Raw genomic sequence first — 25319 nt, 5'->3', positions numbered from 1 at the left:
TATCAGCTAGTTGACCACAGCACAGTTTCCTCTGTAACTGTTTTGTAGAAGTGGTGGCTGGGGGTCATTTTTTGTTAGCTATTAGTGGCTATTTCATTCACTTTTATGAAATGAACAGCATACAAATGAAAGTACTCAAGTAAAGTACAATGACCTCGAAAATTGTACTTGATTACAGTACTTGAGTACGAGAAATATAAATTGTAACACACATTGTTCAAGGTCAAGAGTGAAATTCAGTACTCAAGTTTAAAAAAAGTACAAAAACCCTTAAAAAAATGTTTAAACTAAGTTTATATCTTCATTGCTGATCATTTAAATATTGTTGATGCATATAAATTCTGAGAAATTATAGTCTATATTATTAGGTGAAGTTTATAAAGTTGGTCTGAAGCAACACTGGTCCATAATAGTGGTGTTGTAAGCAGCAGAACAGACCTTTTTCACTGCAGAACATCATGTCACGTAATAGTAGGATAAACACAGCTGTTACCAATTATACTAATTAAAGTTCCTTTTAGAGTAGCAAAGTGTTTCTAGTGAGCCAATGTGCACAACAGCAGGTTGACCTGAAAGGAACCGAACCTCAGTTTACTGCGTCTTCTTCCTGCAGCTTTGGTAACCCACCCAAAGAGTTAAAGGTCCAGTGTGTAACATTAAGGGGGGATCTATTGGCAGAATATAGAATATAATATCCATATGGATGTTTTTATTAGAGTGTAATGAATGACAATAAGAATGTTTTCGTTACCTTAGAATAAGCTGTTTGTATCTACAGCTAGAGAGTGGGTCGTATTCAAATGGTTGCAATCTGCAAATAAGTATTAATTACGTCTAATTGTTATGCTTCTTCTTTAAAGCAAACATTTACAGTCACTGTTGGGTCCAGTGTTTCCTCTATATTCAGGGGCCGTGAACCACCAGTAAACCACCAGTAAACCACCACAGCCAGATAAAATGGGAAATTGAACATTATTGTCTAAATAATAGAAAAAACAACAACATACAAAGCAGTATAAGGCCTTATTGATTTTTATGATTTAACGTTAATATCAGTGCTGCAACCACTTAAAGCACTGCAACCCAACATCAGTGCATTAAAAACATATAAATGTGAGTTAATTAACGTTTGGTTTTAGGGTCTTTTAACGTTTATTACAATAAAAAAATACCAACCATTATGTTTTAAACCAGCTCTGTCATAAAGCCTTACAATCCCACTGCTCACCAGCTTCTTCTTTACCTTATTAAAGTTATTCTAGTCAAATACAAGCTTTAAAAGATGACTGACTTCTCAAAAAAAACAACAAAAAACTGACTTTTTCATCACAATGGCTCAAGAAACAAGTGTTACCTTCAGGGACCTCTGGTGGAACCAACGCACATTTCACCGGAAGGAGTCCGCAAAAATGATCCCGAAGAAGAAGCAGGCGCCACTTCCTCTTCCGGGTCTCGTATTAGGAACGTCGTGTGAACGCGAACGGCGCGACTGAACAGAAAGTTTCTACAGAAAACTTATCTCTTTGAGTGTTTTACTCTTCTTTAACTAGACCCTTTCTGTTCGCCTTTCACAGCGCAAGCGACCCGACAAGGGATACAGGCGGAATCGAGAGGTTTGTGCGTTCAATGAAGCAGCTATATCGCTAATGTTGGTAGCTCGCAGTGTGCTAACGTTAACTAGCCCGGGAGTTTTGGCGGATGTAATTGATTTTAGCTTGCATGCTGCTCTTGGTTAGCATCGTTGGCCCCATGTCTGAACACCGCAGCCATCAGTTGAGGAACAGCAGCATGTTTTAGGGGAGCTGACTGTGTGAATTGGGTTGTGTGAGTAAGTAAGTGGCCGCTTGTGTTTGCGCGGCTGTGTGTCGGTATGAGTGACACAGGGAGGGTTATATCATGTAGCTCTCTCTGCTTAGGACTGTCTCACAGGTGTATCAGCGTTATGTGAATGGTGCTGCTTCGTGGTAAATGTTGTGATGTTCTGCAGGATTGGAGGATGTCTCTTCCTAAACGGGAGATGGAGGAGTTGAGGCCATGGGTGGAGCGCACTGTGAAGAAGGTGCTGGGTTTCTCGGAGCCCACAGTGGTTACTGCAGCCCTGCACTGTGTTGGAAAGGGGCTGGACAAAAGGAAGACCATAGGTAACTGCAATGACTGTTTGAGAGCTGCTGGGTTTTATCTGTATACACACACAAAGATTTAGTCGAGATCCAGTTAGGACAGGGAGTGAAGTAAACACATGTGATCAGTAAGGCTTTATAACCATTATTCATTTTATCGATATGGAGGATGGAGCCCTGGTTACACAGAAAAAAGGCCAAAGGGTTTTTTTGGCTGCACAGCAAAATGGAAAGATGGCAGTGGCCTTCAAACAGTTGTCCAGATTATTTGGTTATTTGTTTAAATAGCTTTTCGATTAGATCAGACACATTAGTGATGAGCGAATCATTGTATGTGGTTACTAATATTAGTAATTATTCACAAGAGGAAAGTAATGTTCATCTTGCCTGTCACACTATAAGTTGCCATATGAAACAACTACCAACGCAATACGATTGACCCCATTGCGATGCAGTGCGATTAGACATGATTTGATTCAATGCAGTGTGGTACAATGAATATGATGCTCTGGAATTCATTATGGCACAGTTAGTTTGATTTAATAATAATAATAATTAATTAATTATGCAGCTTGAGAAACAGTTTAAAGTGTACAATTATTGGCCACATTTCTAAATAATAAAGACATAGGGCCTCTACTAATGATTATAGATACATTAGCTTTTACAGATGCAAAGATTTTAGAAACAATACATCCCAATTTACCCCAAAATTGCAATTGGATCTTGAATGTTTATGCCAGTGCACTGATGTAAATCCTAAATTTACTCAGGTTATTGCAGACGTCAGGTTCTTGTGAATCTTGTAACTGCTTTAGCTAAAATATCAGCTTCATTTTAGTGTTTATGAAATGTTTTTTCTGTGCATTTAAACTCACTCTGTGGAGGCGGGGTTTAGATATGATCATTCAGTTGTGGCAATGATCATCAAAGTACTGATGTCTTTAAATTATTTAATTATTGATTATTTCCACCTCAGACCAGCTGCGTCCCTTCCTTGATGACTCTGCTGGAGGTTTTGTGGAACGTCTTTTTGAAGCGCTGGAAGAAAGCCGGAGTGCCCGTGGCAACAAAGGAGGAGGAGAAAAGCACCGCAAGAGAGACCTTAAGGTAAGCAAACTTAAACTATCAACTTTTTATTGTTATTGCGAAGTGAAATATTTAGACCTAATGCCAATCCATTTATTGGCTATAAATCACAGTGACCATATTTTCATCCATTATTGCAAATTTAAGAGGCCAGGAAAGAAGAAAAAGCCTGTAGTGCATGTTTAGACTGGTAGTCTGTTTACTTGTGTTGTGAAGATTATTGACGTGTGTGTGTGTGTGGGTGTGGGTGTGGGGGGTACTGTTCTGTCTCTTAAGTTTAAACACACTTGTGTTTGGATTAAAGGTGACATGTGATATTGATGTTTCTGTTTTGGTTGGTTGGTTTCAGGATGTATTTGGCGATGAGGCTGAAACCGGTGCAAAGCGAGAAGCTCCGGAGCCAGGAGATGGGACGGTTGCTAAGCGTAAACGGGTTCCTCGCTTTGAGGAGGTGGAGGAGCCTGAGGTCATACCTGGACCTCCATCTGAGAGCCCTGGCATGCTCACCAAAATGCAGGTATGAGATTAAATTCTCAGTGACTGATGTATAATTGTCCTTAAATATGTTGTTTTTGAGTTTTTAATGGTAAACTTTTTGCATTTACTAACCTTTCCTTCTGTGTTATTAGATAAAACAGATGATGGAAGCTGCCACAAAACAGATAGAAGAGCGGAAGAAACAACTGAGCTTTTCCTCTCCCGTCCCTCCTTCACCAGTAATAACATAACTTTTTTCTTTTCAAAAAATTCAAGCATAGTTAAAAGACATGTATCAGTAATTTCAGGCAATGCAATCAATGTGACACCGTTCTTATTTCTCCCTGATTTTAGCGGTTGCCCCTTCCCACACCACAGTCACAAATGGAAAACCTCCCAGTGTCTCGGCTTCTTGGCACTCCTGCTGCTGCAGCTGCGAGCGGTGGCTCATCTATCGCCCCCTCCCAGGCTGCCAGCTTCATGAATGATGCTATCGAGAAGGCCCGCAAGGCTGCTGAGCTGCAGGCCCGCATCCAGTCCCAGTTAGCAATGAAACCTGGTATCCTCGGAGCCTTGGGGAACACTGGGCCTCACAACCTAGTGGCTCTAGCTAATCTACATGCTATGGGAATTGCCCCACCGTGAGTAATGCCACAGTATATAGGATTTTGGAAAGTGAAAAAACACATGGGCGTGATGTGTTTTCGTTGATGAGGCAGTGTGAATAGACTGCTTTCTCTGTGTGTCTCTTTTATAGGAAGGTTGAAGCCAAGGAGGTGAATAAGCCAACGCCTCTTATTCTGGATGACAAGGGCAGAACTGTGGACGCCAGCGGAAAAGAGGTTGAACTCACACACCGTATGCCCACACTGAAAGGTATGTGTACAGTGGTCTAATACTTCAATTCAATTCAAATTTATTTGTAAAGCGCCAATTCATAACAGAAGTTATCTCAGGACACTTTTCAAATAGAGCAGGTCTAGACCATACTTCTTATAACATTACATAACTTGGTCTATGTAGCGAACATTCGAGCGGTAAAGAGGGAGCAGTTCCGTCAGCAGCTGAAGGAGAAGCCTGGGGAGGACTTGGAGTCCACATCCTACTTCGACCAACGTGTGTTCATTACACCAGCTCAGCGCCCCCGCAGGGCCTTCAAATTCCACGATCAGGGGCGCTTTGAGAAGATTGCACAAAGAATTAGAACTAAGGTGGGATTCGACTACTAAACTTGGACTAGCCATAAAATTAAAACATGGTTAGAAGGAACTTAACATGTCTTTTGTCCATCCTGCATTGTTCTTGACCTCAACCAGGCCCAGTTAGAACGGTTGCAATGTGAGATTGCTCAGGCAGCAAAGAAGACAGGAATCCAGGCATCCACCAAGCTGGCACTGATTGCCCCCAAGAAAGAGATTGGAGAAGGGGAGGTCCCCCACATTGAGTGGTGGGACTCCTTCATCCTGCCCTCCAACATAGACATGTAAGAAACTACACCCAGGAACTTAAGCACTTTGTATTCATTACTTATTAATATTAATTCATCTTTATGTCCATAAATAATAATGCAGTTTGTATATATATAGTATTGTAGTTAACTGACATGTTTTTCTCTCTTTATTTTATGAAGAACACCCGACACAAAATTTGAAGGCATGGAGCTCTTTGGTGTGACCAACCTGGTGGAACATCCTGCCCAAATTAGCCCTCCAGGTAAGTGTGTTGATGGTAAAAAGTCTGCACACTGGTAAAGCTGCTCCCATAGTATGTGTCAAACACTCAGAGATAAATACAAACTGGTGAAATCTACAGTTAATCGCTTTTTAAATTAAGTCAGATTTAAAAAAAATTTAAAATATACAATTTATCATGATCAGTACTGTTCCCAATTGTCAAATGATTGTACTGCAGACAACTGTCTTCTCAATATGCCTTTATAGTTGCCTGCTCTATTTTTCGAAAGCAATCGTACATACCTACATAGAGGTACTATAATTGTGCACTTATTAAGGTATACCAGGGTGTTTAGAAATCTTGATGATATGATTTTTAATACAGTCTTAAGAACAGACTCTTACCTTTGTGTTGGATTGATCATATTTGATGTTTAGGTTGCTTATTTTCTATGTCCTCAATTTGAATTTGAGTGGGTATGTTTGCTCAAAAGTTGCTCTGTGCTTCATCTTGTAACATTAGTGGTGCTTCACATTGATGCCTTTAATAGTCTCTATGGTCTGCCCTTAAGAAGAATGAAATGCTCCAGCTCTGCAGAGCAGATTGTGCCATCAAGGAAGGTTGCAATTTAGATCTTGATTGAGATAATATTATTTTTTGGTCAGATCTCCCACTGCTATCCCCACAGTACCCTGTCTACAAGCCATTACACACCCTATAGATGTCTTAATGGTGTGTATTTCATTACTATCTAATAATTTGCTGAATTGATATATATATATTTTGTTCTTCTTTGTTTTCCTCAGTTGACACAGATAAACCAGTAACGCTGGGTGTATACCTGACAAAGAAAGAACAGAAGAAACTGAGAAGACAGACACGAAGGGAGGGACAAAAAGAAGTTCAAGAGAAGGTTCGTCTTGGACTGATGCCTCCACCAGAACCCAAAGGTACCCCCCCACACAAATCAATATTATTGCAAAGTACGATAGAAAGGATTAAACAAAATGTAACTGATGTCTCGCTTTCATTTTTTTAGTACGTATCTCCAACCTGATGAGAGTGCTCGGGACGGAGGCGGTTCAGGACCCCACGAAGGTGGAGGCCCACGTCAGAGCACAGATGGCCAAGAGACAGAAGTTAGTAGCACAGTTAACCCTTCACACTGCTTGTATCTCACTCTCTCCTCATTACTTACAGTCATTTTGGAAACTTTTCAGTATAACATTGTATTATAACAAAAGCTTTCTTTATTAATTGCGTCCCCTCTTTGCAGGGCTCATGAGGAGGCCAATGCAGCCCGCAAGCTCACAGCGGAGCAGAGGAAAGAGAAGAAAGTCAAGAAGTTAAAAGAAGACCTCATTAATGGTGTCCACGTCTCAGTGTACAGGTGTGCATTTATAGGGAGAGAGAGAGCACATACTGTGGTTCAAATATACTGTATAGTGCAATATGTGTGTGTGTCTGTCACACAACATAGAAGTGTGTCTAATTTAAGGACCTTACCTTTACCTCTACAGGATCCGTAACCTGCAAAATCCTGCCAAGAAGTTTAAAGTGGAGGCAAATGCCAACCAGCTGTACCTGACGGGTACAGTAGTTCTGCACAGAGATGTCAACCTTGTTGTGGTGGAGGGAGGTAAGTGACAACACGTGCAAGTGCCAAACCAAGCCTGTCAGTGCTCTCGGTTAAATTGATTGATCTGTTACACACCACAGCTGGTACTTTTAATGACATGTGATTTCTAACCAACATTTGCTGTGAGGGGAAAAATGTTTGTGGTAAATTTCTTTATTTTATGAATTCTTTTAGATTTTGCTGATCTACTATATGAGTCATATATGCAGGTGAATTAGTAGAGGGATCTTTATCATCAGTAATATTGTCCTTTTTATAGGCTCAATAAACAGGTGCCATAACTTTTTCACACCTCTGCAACATATTTTTATTATTATTATTTTATTGTATATTTGATAAAGTTGCATCTGTTAAGCGCTCACTGGTCGGCACCTTACTGTGTATATGTTGTCAAAAATAAAAAAAATGACCGTCTCTATGGGATTGTCATACAAGATTATAAGTACAGAAAGCTAGAAGGGACTCGGAGCAGTATTACCAAAGACAACATATTGGAGACCTAACAGCATGAACTAAATGAAATCAAAATTTTTTTACATCACAGTTGTTGAACTAACAGAAGTTAATGTCAAAGAAGTAGTAAGTGTGTGGTTGCAGGAGGGAAGGCATGGGGAGCCCATAAAAGGAGACTCCTGAGTCCCTTCAGCTTTGTGATTATGACTTACAGCCTACAATGTTTTTCCATTTGATCTACAGAATTATTAAGTTTGTCAAAGTTTAAGCATCTTAAACGAACCCTTTGAGTGTATGAATAGTCACTCTTGGGGTTGTTCCAAACTACTGACATCATGAACGCCTACATGGAAGTTCGAAACAGCTGCACTTCTATGAAGTTTGACGACTTCTACGCTGTGTCATCGTCTCTGTTACCCCCTTGAGATATTAAAGAAGTGGGATAATTATAGTCATGCTTAAAATCTAAATTTCTCCCTCCTTTTTTAGGCCCCAAATCCCAGAAAAAGTTCAAGAAGCTGATGTTGCACAGAATCAAGTGGGAGGAACACAACAGCAAAAGAGATGGTAAGAGTGACTTTCGAGTCTTGTACGTGTTGTCATGTCTGTGTGTTTATTTAAGGTATTTAAAGTCTTTATCATTGATTCTCCAGATCCAGATGGCGATGACGATACAAAGAGGAACAACAAGTGCTGGTTGATTTGGGAGGTGAGCGTTCACACGTCCTGCTTCCTGCGGCGGGCTTGTGTTGTTACTTAAACATATTAAAATTAATATATTCTATTTGTGGTCTCATTCAAGTCTAATGTCATTCGTCTTTGTTCCCCAGGGCACAACTAAAGAGCGCAGTTTCGGGGAGATGAAGTTCAAGCAGTGCCCCACAGAGAACATGGCCAGAGAACACTTCAAGAAACACGGCACTGAACACTACTGGGATCTAGCTCTCAGCAAGAGCGTGTTGGACGGATGCACAGATGACTGAATCCTGCCCGGAGAACACGTCTTTTCAGTCAACGCCCCTTCTACGAGCCCCCCAGCCTCACAGCCAGTTGGTCCTCACTGCTGACTGTGGACAGACAGACTTAACAAAGAGACTTGACCTTAGAAAAAGGACGAACAATAAACATGTGTGGATGTTTTTTTGCAAGAATTTGTGACGTGTGCCTGCGTGCGTGCCTGCGTGCGTGTGTGTGTGCGTGCGTGTGTGTGCGTGTGTGTGCGTTTGTGTGCGTTTGTGTGCCTGCATCAGTGTTCATCTCTTTGGTGGTAGGCTATTTTGTCAGAGATTGTGTTATCTGTTATTGAATACAATCTGACAGATTGCACTGTGTGATGTAAATCACTCACCCAAGGCTTTATGTGATGATGAGAAATGGTGTCATGCTTTGTTATGACTTAACTTTTGTGATGAAATCCCAATGTACACTGATAATAATCCCTATTTCAGTCAAGCAGTTAATACAAAAAAAAAAAAACCAATAACCCATCAGTGAATGAATTGCACTACTGTTGTGCTAACATATTTAGAGTAAACCTGTAAGGATTCCTGGGTAATGTTACAACATTGTTATAAGACATATTGTAGTTATTACAGGTACATTTCGCAGAATTTAAAGTTTCAAAATCCATATTTTTTTTTGTTCTTTTGGACGAAGGAGCCAATCTTTGACTCACCTGTAGCTATATTTCTCTGTAACATTACAGTCACAGCCTTAAATAAACAACAAAATATAACCAACTTGTGTCTGATTATTTTCCAGCTCTAACATCATACATTAATAATAATAATTATCATTATGATTCTGTGTTTTATACCGTCACTTGTAGATGTTAATGTCGTTATAATAAAGTACAAACATGGGGGCGTGTTTGTCGTCCTCATTACGATAGCTCCTTCATCCCGCACCAGCAGCAGAGAGCAGGAAAGATGGCGGCCGGTTCGGGGGCTGCAAGCGGCCACGGAGCTCGCAGCTCCAACGCTGCTCTGGAGGCGTCTTTGGACCGGCGATTTCAAGGAGTATCCAACACTATGGAGTCGATACAGGGACTTTCAAGCTGGTGCATTGAAAACAAAAAGCACCACGGCGTTATCGTTCGCTACTGGATGAAGTGGCTCAAGAAATGTGAGTAGCTTGACCTGCTAGCTAACAGTTAGCTCACTTTAGCTAATTCAAATGCAATTTTTTTTTTATGCGCTGGCCGCGATCAGCTCGCGAAAAACAACCCGTAGCTTCTTGTGGTGGCGTTGTGTGGAGCGCAAGGCAACCCAGCGCAGTCATAAAATCATTTTGATAATTTTCTAAAGTGAATTTTAATTTTCTAATCGACTGTTATCACTTCTTGAAATTAGCCGCTAATAGCAGCTAACGCTAACCTGTCCATGCTAGCAGTGTTTACAGTTGGGCCTCCCGGAGTTCGCGGGCTGGAGGGACCGATTCTGCTGTTTCACGAATAATTCACATGCACTCCACTGCTTATCTCAAATATTGGACGCTTGAGATAAAGGTGGTGACAGCGGGTTTAGTCAGACCTAGCTGCATGTCCGCTTTAGTCGGTGCTTTGTAGCTTGATCTGTGTGCAAGTGCAGTTCTGGATGACTGGCTCTTAACACAACATGCATGCTTGTTTATGTGATGCAATGAGCCAATGTGTTTTTGTAGAGTAGCTGTTGCATAGTTAAACATGGTGGAGGGGAAAAGTTCGCTCAAACCGAATTCATGTGTTCATAAGTTTATTTTTCTATTGAGCATAAAATATTTTATAAACCCAAATAATTTATTGATGCACTTTAGAATATTTTCTCAAACGTTACCGACCAAAGTGCTTCTCATTGTTATACTAAAAATACCTACTGTGTATTTGTAAAGCAAGTTTACTTAATAAATGTAATAGTTATTATTATTATTATTATTATTATCATTATTATTATAACTTATGTGGACCACGTGGGTTTAGACATTAAAGTAGTAGTATTATATTATAGTAGTAGTAGTATTAAAGTTCAACTTGTCCTGGTTGGTTATGTCAAACATCAAAGCAGGAGTTTTGGATATATGTAGACAGTGTCACCAGATAGCCCTTGTAAACTAGTGTTACTTGAGTCTGACAAGTGTTTGGCCTCATTTCTAATTCAGGGTGGTTGTGCATTCCCTCACTAATCCGCTCAGTGTCGACCACATTATTCTGCTTTATGTTGGAAATGACAGTTTGTCTGCTACTGAAACATTATACCAGTCCTGTATTGTGGTTACTGCTTCGTTATATTGACATTACAGCAGAGCGCTCCCATCTTACAGCAGTGTCAACACATTGGCTCCATGTAGCTCTGGCTTATGAGGTGTTGTGAGTCCTGTATAACCAAGATTACTTTACACAACACCTTTGCAGAAAATTACTGCTCCCTCTTCTTTAGCTTGTGCATTTAGAGAGACATCCAACAGATACCATCAGTTTATTGGTTATGTCTTTTACTTTGTTGTTTTGCGAAATCACAGCTCATTTTGTCTGTTTCCATCCCCTCCAACAATCTACCTTCTTACTCGTGAATAATATTTCTGATGTTGCTATTTTGAATTTATGTTGTTACTGTTTACTTACGTACTTAAGTAAAGTATGCATGAAGCTGATTTTTTTTTTAACAGATTTGCAGAAATGCACAAGGTGTCTAACTTAACACTTAAAGAACAATTTGGTGGAACATTTGTTCAGTAATTGTTGTGTCATAGACTGACTAGTTTCTAAAACCTGGAGTGATGAATGGTTCAGTTTATTAGATTTACAGATTTCATCAGATTCTCAGCTGAGTGCAGGAAGAACAAGAAGGCAACAGAGTACGTCACACATAGTTTGTGCTTCGGTTGTTGATGTTGGTGAATGCAGGAATTAATTTCATGGATGTTTTTAGTGCTTGATAATTTAAATTTGAGCTTTCTTTTTTGTTAGAGTGATAAATTGGTGAAATTCACAAACTTCAAAATTATTTTTTTTCCTATTCTGTGGAGAAATCATAATTTTGTGACACTGTGTCATTAGAACAATGTTTTTATTATATTTACTCATCACTGTGGGTTGGAAAAGTTTGGTTCCCAACATATTTTGGAAAGCCTGTTGGTACAAAGTTTAACTTGTGTGAGGATTGATGGCCTACTATCATGATTTAAATATCTAGAAACTGTTACTGCATCAAATAATTCCTGTTAGAAGTTTGTTTGAAGCAGCATTTAACAGATGTATTGGATTGAATTTGCTTGGAATTTGTTACATCATGCTAATATGGATGTTTATACAGTATGTATGGATGCCAATAACAAAAATCATAACATCTTATTGGAAAATTGACATGCAAGCTAGATGCATCCAATTGTTGTTCACACATTCAGTTCAAACGTGTTGATTCAAACTTATAAGTGTGAAAGGAAATCATTACAAATATTGAAAGCCAAAGAAATAATTCCCCATATGCAATCTTAACTGGAGGGGAAATCTTTTTCTCTTTAGTATGGAGTTTCTGTTATTGTATGTATTTGCTGAAACATCAGGAAATACACAGTTAACGTCAGCATTTGTGGTAAAATTTTATGTTACCTTGAAAAACTTTGTGCTGCATATCCGCTAGATCTTTTACAGGCCTCAGCCCAAAAATGTGGAGATTTTAATTATTTATCAGGGAGGTTCTTGTTGAAATGCCAGTGTCTCAGGAAAATCATCACGTAGGCATTTTTACCCATCCGCTCTTCTGCCCAGTGCCCACAGAGCAATGCATGATAAAAGCTTATGCTGACAGCACACAGCAAACTGCTGCACGCTGGCTGAGCCATTGTTTTCTAAAGGAGAGCAGTGCCAACTAACCAATCTACCGATCAATAATTGCTGGCTGGGCTGGTTGGGTTCTGTCTCGAAAAAAGTCCTTAAATACCTATAAAAATAAAAATAAAAATGTATGAAGTGCATGTATTCAGAGTAAAGACAATCCATGCCAATCAGTTTCCGAAGCACATAACAGGGTTGAAGTCATACAGAGAATATTTAGCCTGGGACAACAAAGAAACAGAAATATGATTCACTGTTGGATTTTAATCGCTCTCCACCGAAAAACAATAAAAATGCCACTACACGGTGGATAGACAGTGGTTTGTGTTTCTTTGTTAAACAGTCCAGATGTAATAATGACAATTATGAACATGCCCACAGCCTCAACTCTTGGTCTTATATGGAAAACATAGCAAGATCACTTTTCCAACACCAAAAGTTCACCCTAAATTTATCAGATGAGTCTTTCTGGGGAGGTTGTGTGTCTTTCGGGGAAGCCGAGCTCCTCGCAGCTTCCCCCATTAGGTTGCATTCATTTTAGTATGGTATGTAATGTCATCTTTTGGTTTCATAGTTGGGCTTAAAGTGGTGGCAGGCAGCAGTGTTTAGGCGTCATTGGGCACATTGTAATTCAAATGGTCTGAGAGGAAAAACTAGATTTCTGCACCTCCTCTCGGCTCAGTTTACAGGCTTTAGAAAACAGAGCCTGTGACGGGAGACTTTGGCCAATCGTAGGTCATTTCAGAGAGAGGGCTTTCCTGTGTGCTGTTTTTGCAGGGCTACCGACTGTGGGTTTGGTGGAAGGGGCTTGGTGAAGTGGTACGAGGCATCTGAGAGAGAGGACAGGATTTGCCTCCTGCAGCTTTAACTATTTGTGAATGGTAATGCAGTTGAGGAGAGAGACTGATGAAAAAGCTCTTCAGATGTGTGGGAAAGATGTGTGGTCGTGAATGATCGAAGTACTCGCAGTAGATCTTCAAGCACCACTGCCAACATGCCGTCTCTGGGATATTTGTAGAATAAGTTATGTTTTGTATGCTAGAGGGGCACCGGTCTAAACTGTCGCATCAGTGTCCGTGCTGGGCAAATTAACTTGTTTGATCAATGCTCTATTAACTACTCTATTATTACATGTTCCAGTGTTTAGTTGAGAAATGTTACCGGTGTGAAGATACTTTCAGTGAGATAAAAAAGGCACAATGCAGCCTAATAAGAAACATATGTTTAGATTCAGGTGTACCATATGTTGTGTGTGTTATGCTTTAGGATATGGTAGACACCGCATATTCATATATTATATAACACATGTACACTAGACTATAAAAATAATCACTATAATTACTACCCAAATACATTTCTTGGCATCAGATGATTTGTTTAATGTAGTTTGTGGTTGTAATGTATCTGGATTGCCTTAATACCAAGTATTGGATGAATTGCATTTATTTAATTTAAACTTGACACATTTTATTATCGGATAAAAGATATACAAGGGGAGAAATACTCAACATACATAAAATCCACAACAAATGTTTTTAATTAATACATTTTGAAGCAGAACAATATTAAATTGAATATTCTTTGTTCCTTTTTATGGTGTGAGGGGAAACATGCATCCAATATAATCTATCTAATCTAAACATATATGGTTTATATTAAATAAAGCCCTGGCCAAAATGCTACTCCTACTTTATCCTACTTTAACATGTTAATAAAAAAACATATCTTCTACAATTTTCCCAGCATGTATTGTTTCAGTGGGAAGATATGCAAAAAGCAATATGTTCTTTAAGTTAGACGGATCAAACGCAGTTATCACTAACTAAGATGAACATTTCTAGACTTTTTCTGGCATGAGAAATACTTTTAAGTTGTTAAAAAAGGTTTCATATTGTTTGACGTTCTGTAAATGCCTCGGCCTAAATTAAGTTGGTGCTGCAGTTTTGTGGATATTTTCTAAATGAATCGACTGTCTCACTCTCGATTTGCGTTTGTTGCTTGAATGGAATTAGATGTAAGACGTCTGCACATATATTGTAATTTTAGAAATGTAGCTTTGCCGTGTGGGAATCATACGGTCTGTATTTTCAAGTGGGGTGTGTGTGTGAGTGTGTGTGTGTGTGTGTGAGTGTGTGTGTGTGTGTGTGTGTGTGTGTGAGAGAGTGTGTGTGTGAGAGTGTTAACACTGAGTAGGGCATTGTTTTCTGTTCACTCTTTGAGTTAATGCTGATACTTCTATTTTAAAGTAAAAGACTGAAAACATTTTAAAAAACTGTAATGATCTCTGTGTGTTGTACAGTGAAGAGTTTATTTGCATATTGTCAGTATATACTGATATGATTTTATCTGTGTTGTATCAGATTATATTAGATATTCTTGCTTTCTGTGTTTTTGTTTGTTTATCTTGTGGAGCCGACTTATTTGATTAAACATAATACACAGTGTACACTTCTTTCACATAGACTATAGCACTGATAAGGTTTTAGTCTTGTGTCTTTTAGACTAACTGAGATGCTAACCTCTGCTAAAATGTGACAAAATATTACATAATAGGAAGATATAGACTTTTTTATAGCGCAGCCTTCTCTCCCTGAAAGTCAGAGAACATTAGCCAAATATCCTGCTTACTGGCTGTAATTGAACTCTGATAGTAAAATCAGTGTACAGAAAATGAATCTATTTTAGGGAGCACTGGAAGTCAGTGTGTCCTTGCCAGTATTGTATTTCTTTTGGAAATGTATGTGTAATACTAAAGTTAGGTGACTATGGAAACAAATTTCCAGGTCTATAAATGGACTAATCAGTCAAGCAAGAGCTGACGCGGTCTTCAGCCTTCAGTTTAATCAAAGCTGTTTCTCCTCACTGAGAGTAATTTTAATAAATCAGCCTTAAAAAGCTTTTAAATGAAGGGCTGTTGTTATCTTATGTGACTATGAGTATGAGTATCAGTGTATATAATGGTGCATATAAAACAAATTCTTGTCATTATGTCATGGTTTTGCCTGTTGCATTGTATTATTATCAATATTATAGCCTGGCTGGTACCAATTTTGATATTTGAGAGTTGAGAAAAAAATGCCAGATAATGATACAAATGTTATGGTATGACCAAGAAATGTACCAAGCAGATAATTTTACAGATGAAAAATAAATTCTTTCTGGTAGACAAGTATGACCTCTTTTTAAATGACCTTAAACAAACAATATCTTCGTAAGTAACAGTAGAAACATTGCCTGGGTCAAAACTATTTCTTACATTTGTGTACCCATAGGAGGAATTTATTCTCTGTCTTATCCTTTCTTCTTTGTCTGCCTTTTTTAGCTGACAACAATCACCGCTTGAATCTCTTCTACCTTGCCAATGATGTGATACAGAACTGCAAAAGAAAGAATGCTATTGTCTTTCGTTCGGCCTTCGCAGAAGTCCTTCCTAATGCTGCTCAGCTCATCAAGTGAGTACACACAGTTTTTATTTAGCTGTAGTATTGGACCAACATTACAATGTTTTTTTTTTTTTATCTAAATGGTTGTTATTGGTTAAAAATAAAATGCCTGTCTACTCTTTCTGTTGCTATTGAGATGTACAATGTTGTGTTGTCATTCTGCTTTATTGTCAGAGATGGGAAGGTCCGCAGATCAGTGGAGAGGATTTTCTTGATTTGGGAGGAGAGGAGTGTGTATCCCGAGGAGGTCATTGCCCAGCTCAAGGCCAGCTTGAACAAAAAGGAAAAAGAGCGAGAAAAGCAGAAGGAGAAAGAAAAGGAGAAAGCAAAAGAAAAAGAAAAGGAAAAGGAAAAGGAAAAAGAAAAAGAAAAGGAGAAAGAAAAGGAGAAAGAGAAAGAAAAAGAGACTCCCCGGGCAAATGGTCAGTTTGATTTTTTTATTTTTTTTATTTTTTTCCTCTGCACCCTGAAGTAGTCACCACTTAATCAAATCTAAAAGTAAAATAACTTCCCAGTTTGAACCACATAATAATGTATTACAATTTACAGCTGCATTTCTCATTGTATTATTAAGTTGATCTTTTACTTTTATTCTCCAGCCCCAACCAACACCAAAGCTGCCCTCAAGTCCAAGATTGTAGCAGAGTTCACAGTAAGTTTTTACTCGTGTTGTCTTGCATTACTTTGTCTTACATGTTTTGTTTGAATGTATCTAAACCATTATCAGTGCTGTAACTCTTTGTCATCTCTGTTCATTTGCACTCTGTTTCTTTTCTAGCCCCATTCCCTCATCGAACAGTTGTCAAGATATAAGCGAGCGGTTGCCGAAGAGGAGTTCAGGGAGAAGCAGCTGGCAGCTCTCAGGGTGGATGTGTGCAGCACGGAGGCTCTTAAGAGACTTAAAGGTCAGATATCACCAAGCTTATTTCTGCATCATCACACGCTTATGGTCCTGTGTCCTCGTCATGCCTTGTCAAAACACAGGAGTTTACACACAGTTAGTGGAGGTGAATTAGGACTATTTCTACTAATATTCCTTCACTGGAAAGTAAGATTTGTGGATTATCCTAATTAAGTGGGATATTGTTGCTGCTGGTTTTTTTGTTTTCTGATGAATGCAAACGCTGTTCAGTGTGTAGCATTTAGGAGGATATATTGGCAGAAATGGAACATAATATTCATAGTTATTTTTTTAATCAATTTAATTTTGAAAATAAGAGTCATTGTGTTTTTACCTCGGAATGAGATGTTTTTATCTACAGAGGGAGCGTTTGTCCGTGTTGCACCGCCATGTTATAGCAGTAGCCCAGGATGAACACACCAACACTGACTCTAGATAGGGCCTGGGTTTTTGTGGCCACCATAGTTACTGATGTATGCCACTAAATGCTACACACCGGTCCTTAAACTGTTACTATTGGTTCAATCAAGCCGATCAAGACTTATGATTTACAACTGTTAGTCTCGTTCATTTATTTTAATTGTGAGATGTTACCCGTATTTCTTTGATATTGACGAGGTCTCATATTGAACCGTATTAAACTTAAATAAACCTTGTGTAGAAATGTTTGCTTGTTTGTCCTCCTTTATTTCAGACAAGGCAGGAGGGAACAAGTTTGCTAAGGACTTTGAGGACGGCAGTCTGAAGCTGCAGGAGTTTGTCGGCTTCCTGGACAAAGAGTTGAAAACAGGGCCTCCTCTGCTGGAAGCTTTGGGAAACGCAGACATTTTCTACGAGATGCAGTACAAGGAGGTTAAAATTGTGGCCAATGTGAGTCTTAGGTTAAAATCAATTTCGCAAGATCCTTTTTGATATTTTGTTTTTGTGGAGAGAAATTGACAATGGTGTTATTTGGTTCTTGTTGATTTATGTTAAATGCTATTATTTCTCTAATTAATAGGAAATTAATCAACAGAATCGTGACCCAGACATTTCATGTAATACCTGTGTTGCTTGTAAAGGTTGATCCTAGAAAGCAATATAAGTGTTACAATAGATACAACTGAAATATCCTTTTTTATCTTCCTCATATCTCCCATCTGTTTCCTCTATTCTCTCAGGCGTACAATGCCTTTGCCAACCGTGTGGCCAGTCTTAAAAGGAAATTAGATTCCCTCAAGTCGAATCTACCTGGACCCGAGGACTCTCCCATCCCCTCACCCTCTGAAGACGCCCCCTCTCCCACTGGCTCTGACTCACCCTTCCTGGGACTGGGGACTAGCAGAGCCCAGGTGGATCCAGAGCTGGATGGCAAGGCCATGGATGAAGGAGAAATGCACAGTGACAACAGAGACATGGAGGACATGGATATGTCTGATGAAGAGGCTGATGCTGCCACAGAAGGGGGTTAGTGGCTACAGAGTGTTATAGTGGGGAAATAATTGTCTTTTCCATATAGATCTATAATAGGCTGCCCAGTTGTAGTGTTGTGATTCATATTTGAAAATGTATCAGCTCTTTGAATTATTTTTACTAGCAGATGACAAGAAAGAGAAGGCGTCCGCTGCTGTTGCCAAGACTACAAAGTCAGACGTAGCATCAAAGCTTCCCACCACACCCACGAAAGCTTCAAAGACCCATTCTACTGCTGCCGCCACGGCCACCCCAGTGACTCCCACCGCTGCGACTGCTCAGAGCGCTCCAACAACCCCTCTGGGAGTCAATCTGGAAAAGGTGGACCTGGGAAAGATCAGCTCCATTCTCAGCTCACTCACATCTGCCATGAAGAATACAGGTGTGTTTGGGGGGAAGATGAGTGTAGTAAAGAGGGAACCTGTAGCTAAAAGTTTCAGACAAAGAAATGTGTTTGGGGATAGTAGAAGTCCTTGTGACACATAACTGACAAATTATGAAATTATCACTGATGGATTTTCATTGTGTTTGAGCTGCAAGCAACTACAGATGTGTTACCTGTCCCACTCCCACTGTAGCAACGAGGGGTTTGTAAGTTTGGCCATAAAATCAGACTGTGACTAGTGGCATGACTCATCTTCAGGCATGTCTTTAAATTGTTTGACTCTCTTTTAGTTTGAAATTGAAAGTTACTCAACTATAGAGTAATTATAACCTCTGAGAAAGATATAGATTTGAGTAATTTGAATTGTTTATTTAAGAGATCTCGATATAGTAAATCTAATCAATTAATGTGTAAATGAATGCATTTTATGCCATACATTTAAGTATTGAATTAGTATTTTAGATTAATTTAAAGGTCCAGTGTGTAGGATTTAATGGCATCTATTAGTGTAGATTGAAACAGCGACCCATTGTGTCTGTAGAAATAAATAAGTTATTCTAAGTTCATGAAAACACAGCAGTTCCTATATTCAGGTGATAATACACTAATGAAAACCATTCATGCCAACCAATTATCCTAAATATTACACACCTGACCTTTTAAGTAATTTGGATTTTCTGAGCCACCCTTTAACTCCGTCCCTCTCTGTCTTTGAATTTCTTTCAGCAGCTAGCCCTGCTCGACCATCACCAGGAACACCCACAACTCCCTCTGGCCAATCAGCAGCCTCCAAAGCGACCCCTTCGAGCCCTGCCCTGGCCAGCATCCTGTCACGTGTTGACATCACACCTGAAGGCATTCTTAATGCTCTGTCTAAAACAAACACACCAGGTAAGATACATAGAGCACCCTGTACTTGTATTTTTAATGACACCATCACTTTATTTTATATTACTGATTATTTTCTGTCTTGGTGCAGGTTTGTCCTCTCTCCTGCAAAGTGTGACAAACACCTCCTCTGCTCCTCCCACCCGAACCTCCCCAGAATCATCAGCTGTTAAAACCCCGCTCACCCCAACCACCCCAAAAACAAAACCCACTCTGGGCAACAGCCTCAAAAGAGACACACCTGGGAGAACCAGAGACTGGGAGAAAGAGAGACAGCTGTCCCCTCCTCCTCCACCCCCGCCTCGCCCCTCAGCTCCTTCCGTCTCTCCCCCCAGCCTAGAATCGAAAATCAACAGCTTCTTGCAGGGTAATCCAGGTTTTAGTCTTGCTCTAGGTGATGTCAGTCCTGATGGGGTGGATGGGACCCCAGTGAGAGATGAGGCTGCTGGCACCCCCACCCAGGATGAGATCATGGACACACCTGGTAGTGTGCCAGAGTCTCTAGGGTCATCTGGAGGTCATAACCTCTCACCCACTGCCTACCGCAGCGAACCCTGGGATGCTGTGATCACCCCGTCAGGAAGCAACAGCAACGGAGACTTCATGGGCTCTTCCTCCTCCTCTTCCCGGTATGGAGCAGGGAAAAAGAGCGGCGCAAAATTAAAGGACGATGAAGTGAGGAATGTGAGGAAGCAGGTCTCCTCCTCCCCCAGTCACGACAGGAAGGGTAACAAAGATGGACAACACAGCCAGTTGAGGATGATGGGAAACAACAGAGGGAACGGAGAAAGGAGACTCTCTGGAAGCTCTCGTAAGGCAAGCAGTGGCTCAGATGATGGAAGTCTGAGTGCGAAAAGAGAGGACAAGGGGAAAGGGTCTCCAGCAAGTGGGAAGGAGGGCCAGTACCATCGTATTGAGACACTAGTGTCGCCCTGCACTGAAGGGGCACCCATTCAAACTCTAGGCTACTCTAACCGCCCACTCGCTGGAGAGCGCATCAAGACGGTAGAGAGCATTCGCGTGATTGGCCGAGGCTCTCGGCGAGGGGGAGGGTCAGGCGGTCGGCCAGGGGGAGCAATGTGGTATGAAGAGGAGGAATACATGGAAGCTCAGCCTCCCTCACCCCATGGTGTCCCCCCTCCTCTTAACATTGGTCAGGGGGGCAGTGAGGACTTAGCCCCCTCCATGCCTCCTCCCCCACATCTCCTCCTCCCACATCTCCACCCTCCTCCGTCCCATCCGCACTCACATCCTCCTCCCCAATCTCCGTTCCAAATGCCGTACCATGCGGAGAACATGCAGACTCCTCCCCCGTCACTCCTCCACCAACATCCTCCTACATCCCCTTTCTTCGGCGCTCCTCCACCAATCCCTCGACCCCCTCCGCCCCCCGTACCACAGCGCCCTTCCCCTACACCTTCCCACTCCTCTGTGCCCTCTGCAGTCATGGTGGGGGGAGTGCTGGTCCCTGTTGACCGCCCCCTTTCTCTTCCTCCCCCAATCAGACCCGAAGGTGTGGATCGAGGCGGGATGGGGCCCAGAGGAAGCAAAGTAGGCCCTCCACCTCTCATGTCATCGTTGTTAGGGGAACCCCCTAAGCTGCACCGTCCTGGCACAGTTAAAGAGCCATTTGTCCCCCGTCATGCACCCCCCCTCCACCGCCAAGGTGCCCCTGGTGTTCCTCTACCCTTACTGGGCAGAGTGAAGGAGCCTCTGAATCTACCTCTTCCATCCCCCTCTCCCTCTCCCACATCCTCCACAACCTCTCCCTCCACTCCTAACTCCCCGGCAGTCGACACTGTCCCTACTCGCCTTCCAAATCAGTCTGCTGCCCCTCCTCTCCACAAGCCCCCCACTAGTCCTCCAGCTCAGTCCCGCAACCAAACCTCTAACCCCGTTCCCCTCCTCACCTTACCCAGCCCTCGACCCCCGATCCTCTCACTCCCCATCTCACAGAGACCTCTGCTACGAGGCCGAACCCCCTCTCCGCAGATTAACCAAGATCGCCCCATAGGGGGTTTCCGTGGGGGCAAGCGGCCTGGTCCTCCATTCACAGGTGGTCCCTTCCATGCTCAGAAGAGACCCTTCCTACCCCCACGCTACTGAAGTGTGGTCATCTATGACATGCTGAACGAGAAGTGCAAGCGCCCTGCGCTGAAGTGCAGAGTGTGTGTTAGCCCTGCTGGTATGAGCCCAGATATCTTTACTCTGTTAATTAGCTTGAATTAAAACTACCTTAGGTTGTGTGTAAATAGCTGATTAAATCTTCATGCTTCAGCTCGGTAGCCAGCCAGTCATCTTACACTGTACAGTACAGTTACATAGTGCAGAGTGTTGTGTAACCCTCAATCTATCACTTTTCTCCCCATCTCTCCATACACATTAGATAAAAGTCTGGAGTGACCATGGGAAGAAAACGCAGATAGTTCAGACAAGAAATTAAAATATACTTTTATTTAGAGTTTGCCTACCTGTGTGACTGTTGGGTTACTTAACCTGAGAGAGAGCAGGACAGTGAAAGAAACATGTATGGGTCTCATGGCATACAGAGGAAAGAAACTAAAAGCAATAGTTAAGACATTTGGGGAAATAAGCTTATTGGCTTTCTTACTCAGAGTTAAATGGGAAGATCAATACCATTTGTCTGCTGAATATGAAACTACAGCCGGCTGCCACTTAGCATGAAGACTGGAAACGAGGGAACAGCTATCCCTGATCTGTCCGAAGGTTTAAAACAAAATGCCACGACTAAATGCTCTAAATCTCACTAATTAAGACACTGTATTTTGTTTGTTTTTAATCCATACAAAAACTGAAGTGTAGAATTGACAAGCTGTGGCGATAACGTGCCCAGACAGTTTTGTCTCTAAGCGCGGTGACTTCATTAAATTTGCCCGGCAACCTCACAGCAACAGCAATACTCCAGGAAGTCACTGCACCACAAAAGGCAGGTGGATTTTGTTACCTTTAGACAACGGAAGTCTAACTGTCCACCCCTGTTTCCAGTCTTTATGCTAATCTAATCGTCTCCAGCTTCATATTTAACATACAGACAAGCCAAATTGTTCCTTTTTAAAAATGTTTGGTTTTGAAAGTAAGTTCCAAAGTAATCTCTTCTTCCATGAGTGTATGGGTGTGTGCTGTGTGCCCCTAAAATGGTGTTTCTCATTTGAAGTGATGAGATTTCTGTTGCAGCCGAGGTTAAAACCTTATTCCTATTTCCGGAGTAACTGCTGTAAATAATATTCTTCTCTTGCTCTTTTTTTCACACTTTCTCCCACTGTATATCTCTAAGCTTGTAAATATAAAAAAAAAAAAAAAACTGAGATGATACAGCTTTTTTCTCTCCAAGCTCTTGTTTCTGTTTAATGAGGACAATGATCGTCACTCACGCAATCATCCCCCCCCCCCGTCTTTACTGTGATTGAGGCCTTGGATAAGCTTTTAGCTCCAGAAGAATTTCTCCACAGTGTCTGTCGCACCTTTCTGTCCTCCTTTTGAAAAACCACCACGCAGAAGAGGAGGTTGAAGATAATTCTGTGTTTTTATTTCCAACATAAATGTCTGCCTGTCTGCGCGCTTCAAGTTAGACTGAGTCATGAAGATACTCAGTAGTGGATGGTGGGCGGGGGGGTGTATTTCAGCTTGAACCACACTTCTTTCTAGGCTTCAACATGTACTGACTTGAATAAAATCCAGAGTTTCAATTCAACCGGGGGGGAGGTATTTTATTTGGTATCACTTGAATTGCGCTTTGTTGTAATTTATTTGCGCTGTTCAGTTGATTTATTTTTTTCTGCTTGTTTTTTCAGACAAATAGTTTTCATATATCTACACAGCTGCTGCCATTTTCATATTACATTAACATTTAATGCCTTTTATTATTTTTTTTTGCGCTGTTTTTTTTCTACTAGAGGAATTGGCAATTTTCCATTCGCAGCAGCACCCACAGATGGTAACAGGGGAGGGGGACGAAAACATTTGAGCTAATTAGGACTGTTTTGAAAATGGTTTATTTACATACTACAGTTGTTTTGGCCCCATCTTCTGTTTTGTTCCTTTTGCTAATTTCATGCTTTTGCCCTCAAGCCCCTGTGCTTACCTTGTGCTCACATGGCTTTGTCCAGAAACACTTCCTGCACCTCTCAACACTTCTGATGGTAAAAAAAAAAGGGTCCGCATTCCTCCCCCCTTGTGCAGGAATTATTGACGCAATGCTTCCCCCGCCTGTTATGTAGTTTACCCCACGCAGTGAGAGGTGCATGCTGGGTGTTGCTGCTCAAAGTGTGTGTGTGTGTGTGTGTGTGTGTGTGTGTGTGTGTGTGTGTGTGTGTGTGTGTGTGTGTGTGTGTGTGTGTGTGTGTGTGTGTGTGTGTGTGTGTGTGTGTGTGTGTGTGTGTGTGTGTGTGTGTGTGTGTGTGTGTGTGTGTGTGTGTGTGTCACTGAGCACCTGCAAACGTATGCACGTACGCATAAAGTTGGTGAATAGATACATTGTAAAAATGTAATAATAACAACAAAGAGCATATTTATAATTACAGTGTTAGCACATCAGAGTTCTGATGTTTTACTGAATGTTACACAAGTCTGTTTGCCACCGTCTGTAAACTGTATGTCTTTTATCTGATAGTTTCTTTTGCAAAAACAGCTAAGTATCAACCCAAATCAGTGTGGTGTGTTCACATTGCACACAGGAAACAGTAGATATGTTGTTACAAACATCTGCTTACTTCATCATTTTTAATTGTCCCTGTAAATAGCCTCTCTGTTTTTTCTCTTCACCTCTACTTTAACAGATTGAGTTTTGAAATTGCTGATGGTGTCTGTACATTTGATAAGTTTTAATTGCTCTTACTGCTGTTCTCATCAATGATGCTATATCACTGGTCTTTGAGTGTCCAATCCTTTCTGGTGTGATGAACATGCACACAGTTAATATATGCATATTATATGGGGTCAATACGTCTTCATATTCTTTTTTTATCTTTTTTTTTGTTCCCACAAACCATATTGCAGGATCATAAGGACAAATACACTTTTTAGTGCTTTCATGGAGTGACTTGCATCCATTTTCCTCACACATTTAGTATAAACGTTTTGTTTGTGGTTGCACTGTTGACTGTAAGCAGTTGGTGCTCTGTCTTTAATTTAACATTGGAGGTGATTTGCTGTTTCCTATCACTTTCTTTTCCTCTTGCAAAGACCTCAACTCAAACTTTTCTCTCATTTATTTTTTGTTTTTTTGGGATTGTCGCTAAACATTTGCACACTACAATGCACTTGCTGATGTTGCCACGTTTTAGAAATGCAACTTTCTAACACTGTCAGCTTCACACATAGGTGATGACCACTAAATGGGCCACATTCAACAGATGAACATAAGACATTGTCACATAGACTGATGACCCAGTTCCAGTGGAAGAGCCTTAAACTCAGTCACAACACGAACAGAGTGACACTAATCAATGGCTGTACAGTTGTTTTACATAGTTTTATTATTATTTAGTTAGTTAATATGATGTGAGGATGAATTAACTTAATGCAGCAATGTTTCATTATGCACTCTGTGCCGTTATTCTACAATTAACAGTGAACATTGTCATATGTTATTAATGCAGCTGTTAGGTCTTTAATGGTTAAATACGGATATTGCACCAAACTACCGGCTCTCCTTGTTTTGAAGTTCTCTGACAAACGCCAACAAGAACTCTTGCTTGTAAACATTTAGCTTGTTTATACAAAAAGTTCTTGCGTGTTTTTCACATTGTATTTTTACCATGGCCACAGAGAAGTCCACAAAGGGTTAATCAATAATTGGGTCCAATTGGTCAGTGAGAGTTGAAGCTAAAGGTAATGCGGTCTGAGTGCACAGTGTTTTTACAATTAGATACTTAAATGTATTTTAATATAGATAATAGACTTAATTTCTTCACATTGTAGATGGACCATATTCTCTCAGAAAGTGCTGTAGCTCCCCCAAGTGGCAGT

At 40.8% G+C, this 25319-nt stretch overlaps 2 protein-coding genes across 6 annotated transcripts; both read left to right on the top strand.

Moving 5' to 3' along the window:
- Nucleotides 1–1443: 1443 nt before the first annotated feature.
- On the top strand, nucleotides 1444–9191 carry prpf3 (PRP3 pre-mRNA processing factor 3 homolog (yeast)). The gene is made up of 17 exons (XM_051407561.1): nucleotides 1444–1613; nucleotides 1988–2141; nucleotides 3100–3230; nucleotides 3559–3726; nucleotides 3839–3925; nucleotides 4041–4327; nucleotides 4444–4562; nucleotides 4710–4897; nucleotides 5003–5169; nucleotides 5317–5399; nucleotides 6167–6310; nucleotides 6400–6499; nucleotides 6637–6750; nucleotides 6881–6999; nucleotides 7942–8019; nucleotides 8106–8161; nucleotides 8283–9191. The coding sequence occupies exons 2-17, from the start codon at nucleotides 1997–1999 to the stop codon at nucleotides 8433–8435; spliced, it is 2139 nt and encodes a 712-aa protein (XP_051263521.1). The 5' UTR covers nucleotides 1444–1613; nucleotides 1988–1996; the 3' UTR covers nucleotides 8436–9191.
- A 179-nt stretch (nucleotides 9192–9370) lies between these two features.
- Nucleotides 9371–24219, top strand: rprd2b (regulation of nuclear pre-mRNA domain containing 2b). Of its 5 annotated transcripts, none has more exons than XM_051407559.1 (10): nucleotides 9371–9576; nucleotides 15585–15714; nucleotides 15880–16127; nucleotides 16305–16357; nucleotides 16484–16610; nucleotides 17301–17476; nucleotides 17767–18052; nucleotides 18186–18440; nucleotides 19173–19334; nucleotides 19423–24219. In XM_051407559.1, the coding sequence occupies exons 1-10, from the start codon at nucleotides 9381–9383 to the stop codon at nucleotides 21435–21437; spliced, it is 3648 nt and encodes a 1215-aa protein (XP_051263519.1). In that variant the 5' UTR covers nucleotides 9371–9380; the 3' UTR covers nucleotides 21438–24219. The 5 variants fall into 5 exon arrangements, with proteins under 5 accessions (XP_051263519.1, XP_051263518.1, XP_051263516.1 ...); XM_051407558.1 differs by having other exon boundaries at nucleotides 18183–18440; nucleotides 19170–19334; XM_051407556.1 differs by having other exon boundaries at nucleotides 17268–17476; nucleotides 19170–19334.
- Nucleotides 24220–25319: the final 1100 nt, after the last annotated feature.

The sequence above is a fragment of the Dicentrarchus labrax genome, unplaced genomic scaffold (assembly GCF_905237075.1).
Source record: "Dicentrarchus labrax unplaced genomic scaffold, dlabrax2021, whole genome shotgun sequence".
In the NCBI taxonomy this organism is placed as follows: Eukaryota; Metazoa; Chordata; class Actinopteri; family Moronidae; genus Dicentrarchus; species Dicentrarchus labrax.
Note: the sequence above shows the minus strand (reverse complement) of the source record. Positions and strands in the feature narration are given on the sequence as shown.

What these genes read in the sequence shown, in the direction of transcription:
- prpf3 (XM_051407561.1), top strand. Translation starts at nt 1,997, where the DNA reads ATGTCTCTTCCTAAACGGGAGATGGAGGAGTTGAGGCCATGGGTGGAG. An exon ending in CTGCCCTCCAACATAGACAT is followed by an intron (nt 5,170 to 5,316) that starts GTAAGAAACTAC and finishes TATTTTATGAAG; the next exon opens with AACACCCGACACAAAATTTG. An exon ending in ACACAACAGCAAAAGAGATG is followed by an intron (nt 8,020 to 8,105) that starts GTAAGAGTGACT and finishes TTGATTCTCCAG; the next exon opens with ATCCAGATGGCGATGACGAT.
- rprd2b (XM_051407555.1), top strand. Translation starts at nt 9,381, where the DNA reads ATGGCGGCCGGTTCGGGGGCTGCAAGCGGCCACGGAGCTCGCAGCTCC. An exon ending in GATGAAGTGGCTCAAGAAAT is followed by an intron (nt 9,577 to 15,584) that starts GTGAGTAGCTTG and finishes TGCCTTTTTTAG; the next exon opens with CTGACAACAATCACCGCTTG. An exon ending in TGATGCTGCCACAGAAGGGG is followed by an intron (nt 18,053 to 18,182) that starts GTTAGTGGCTAC and finishes TATTTTTACTAG; the next exon opens with CAGATGACAAGAAAGAGAAG.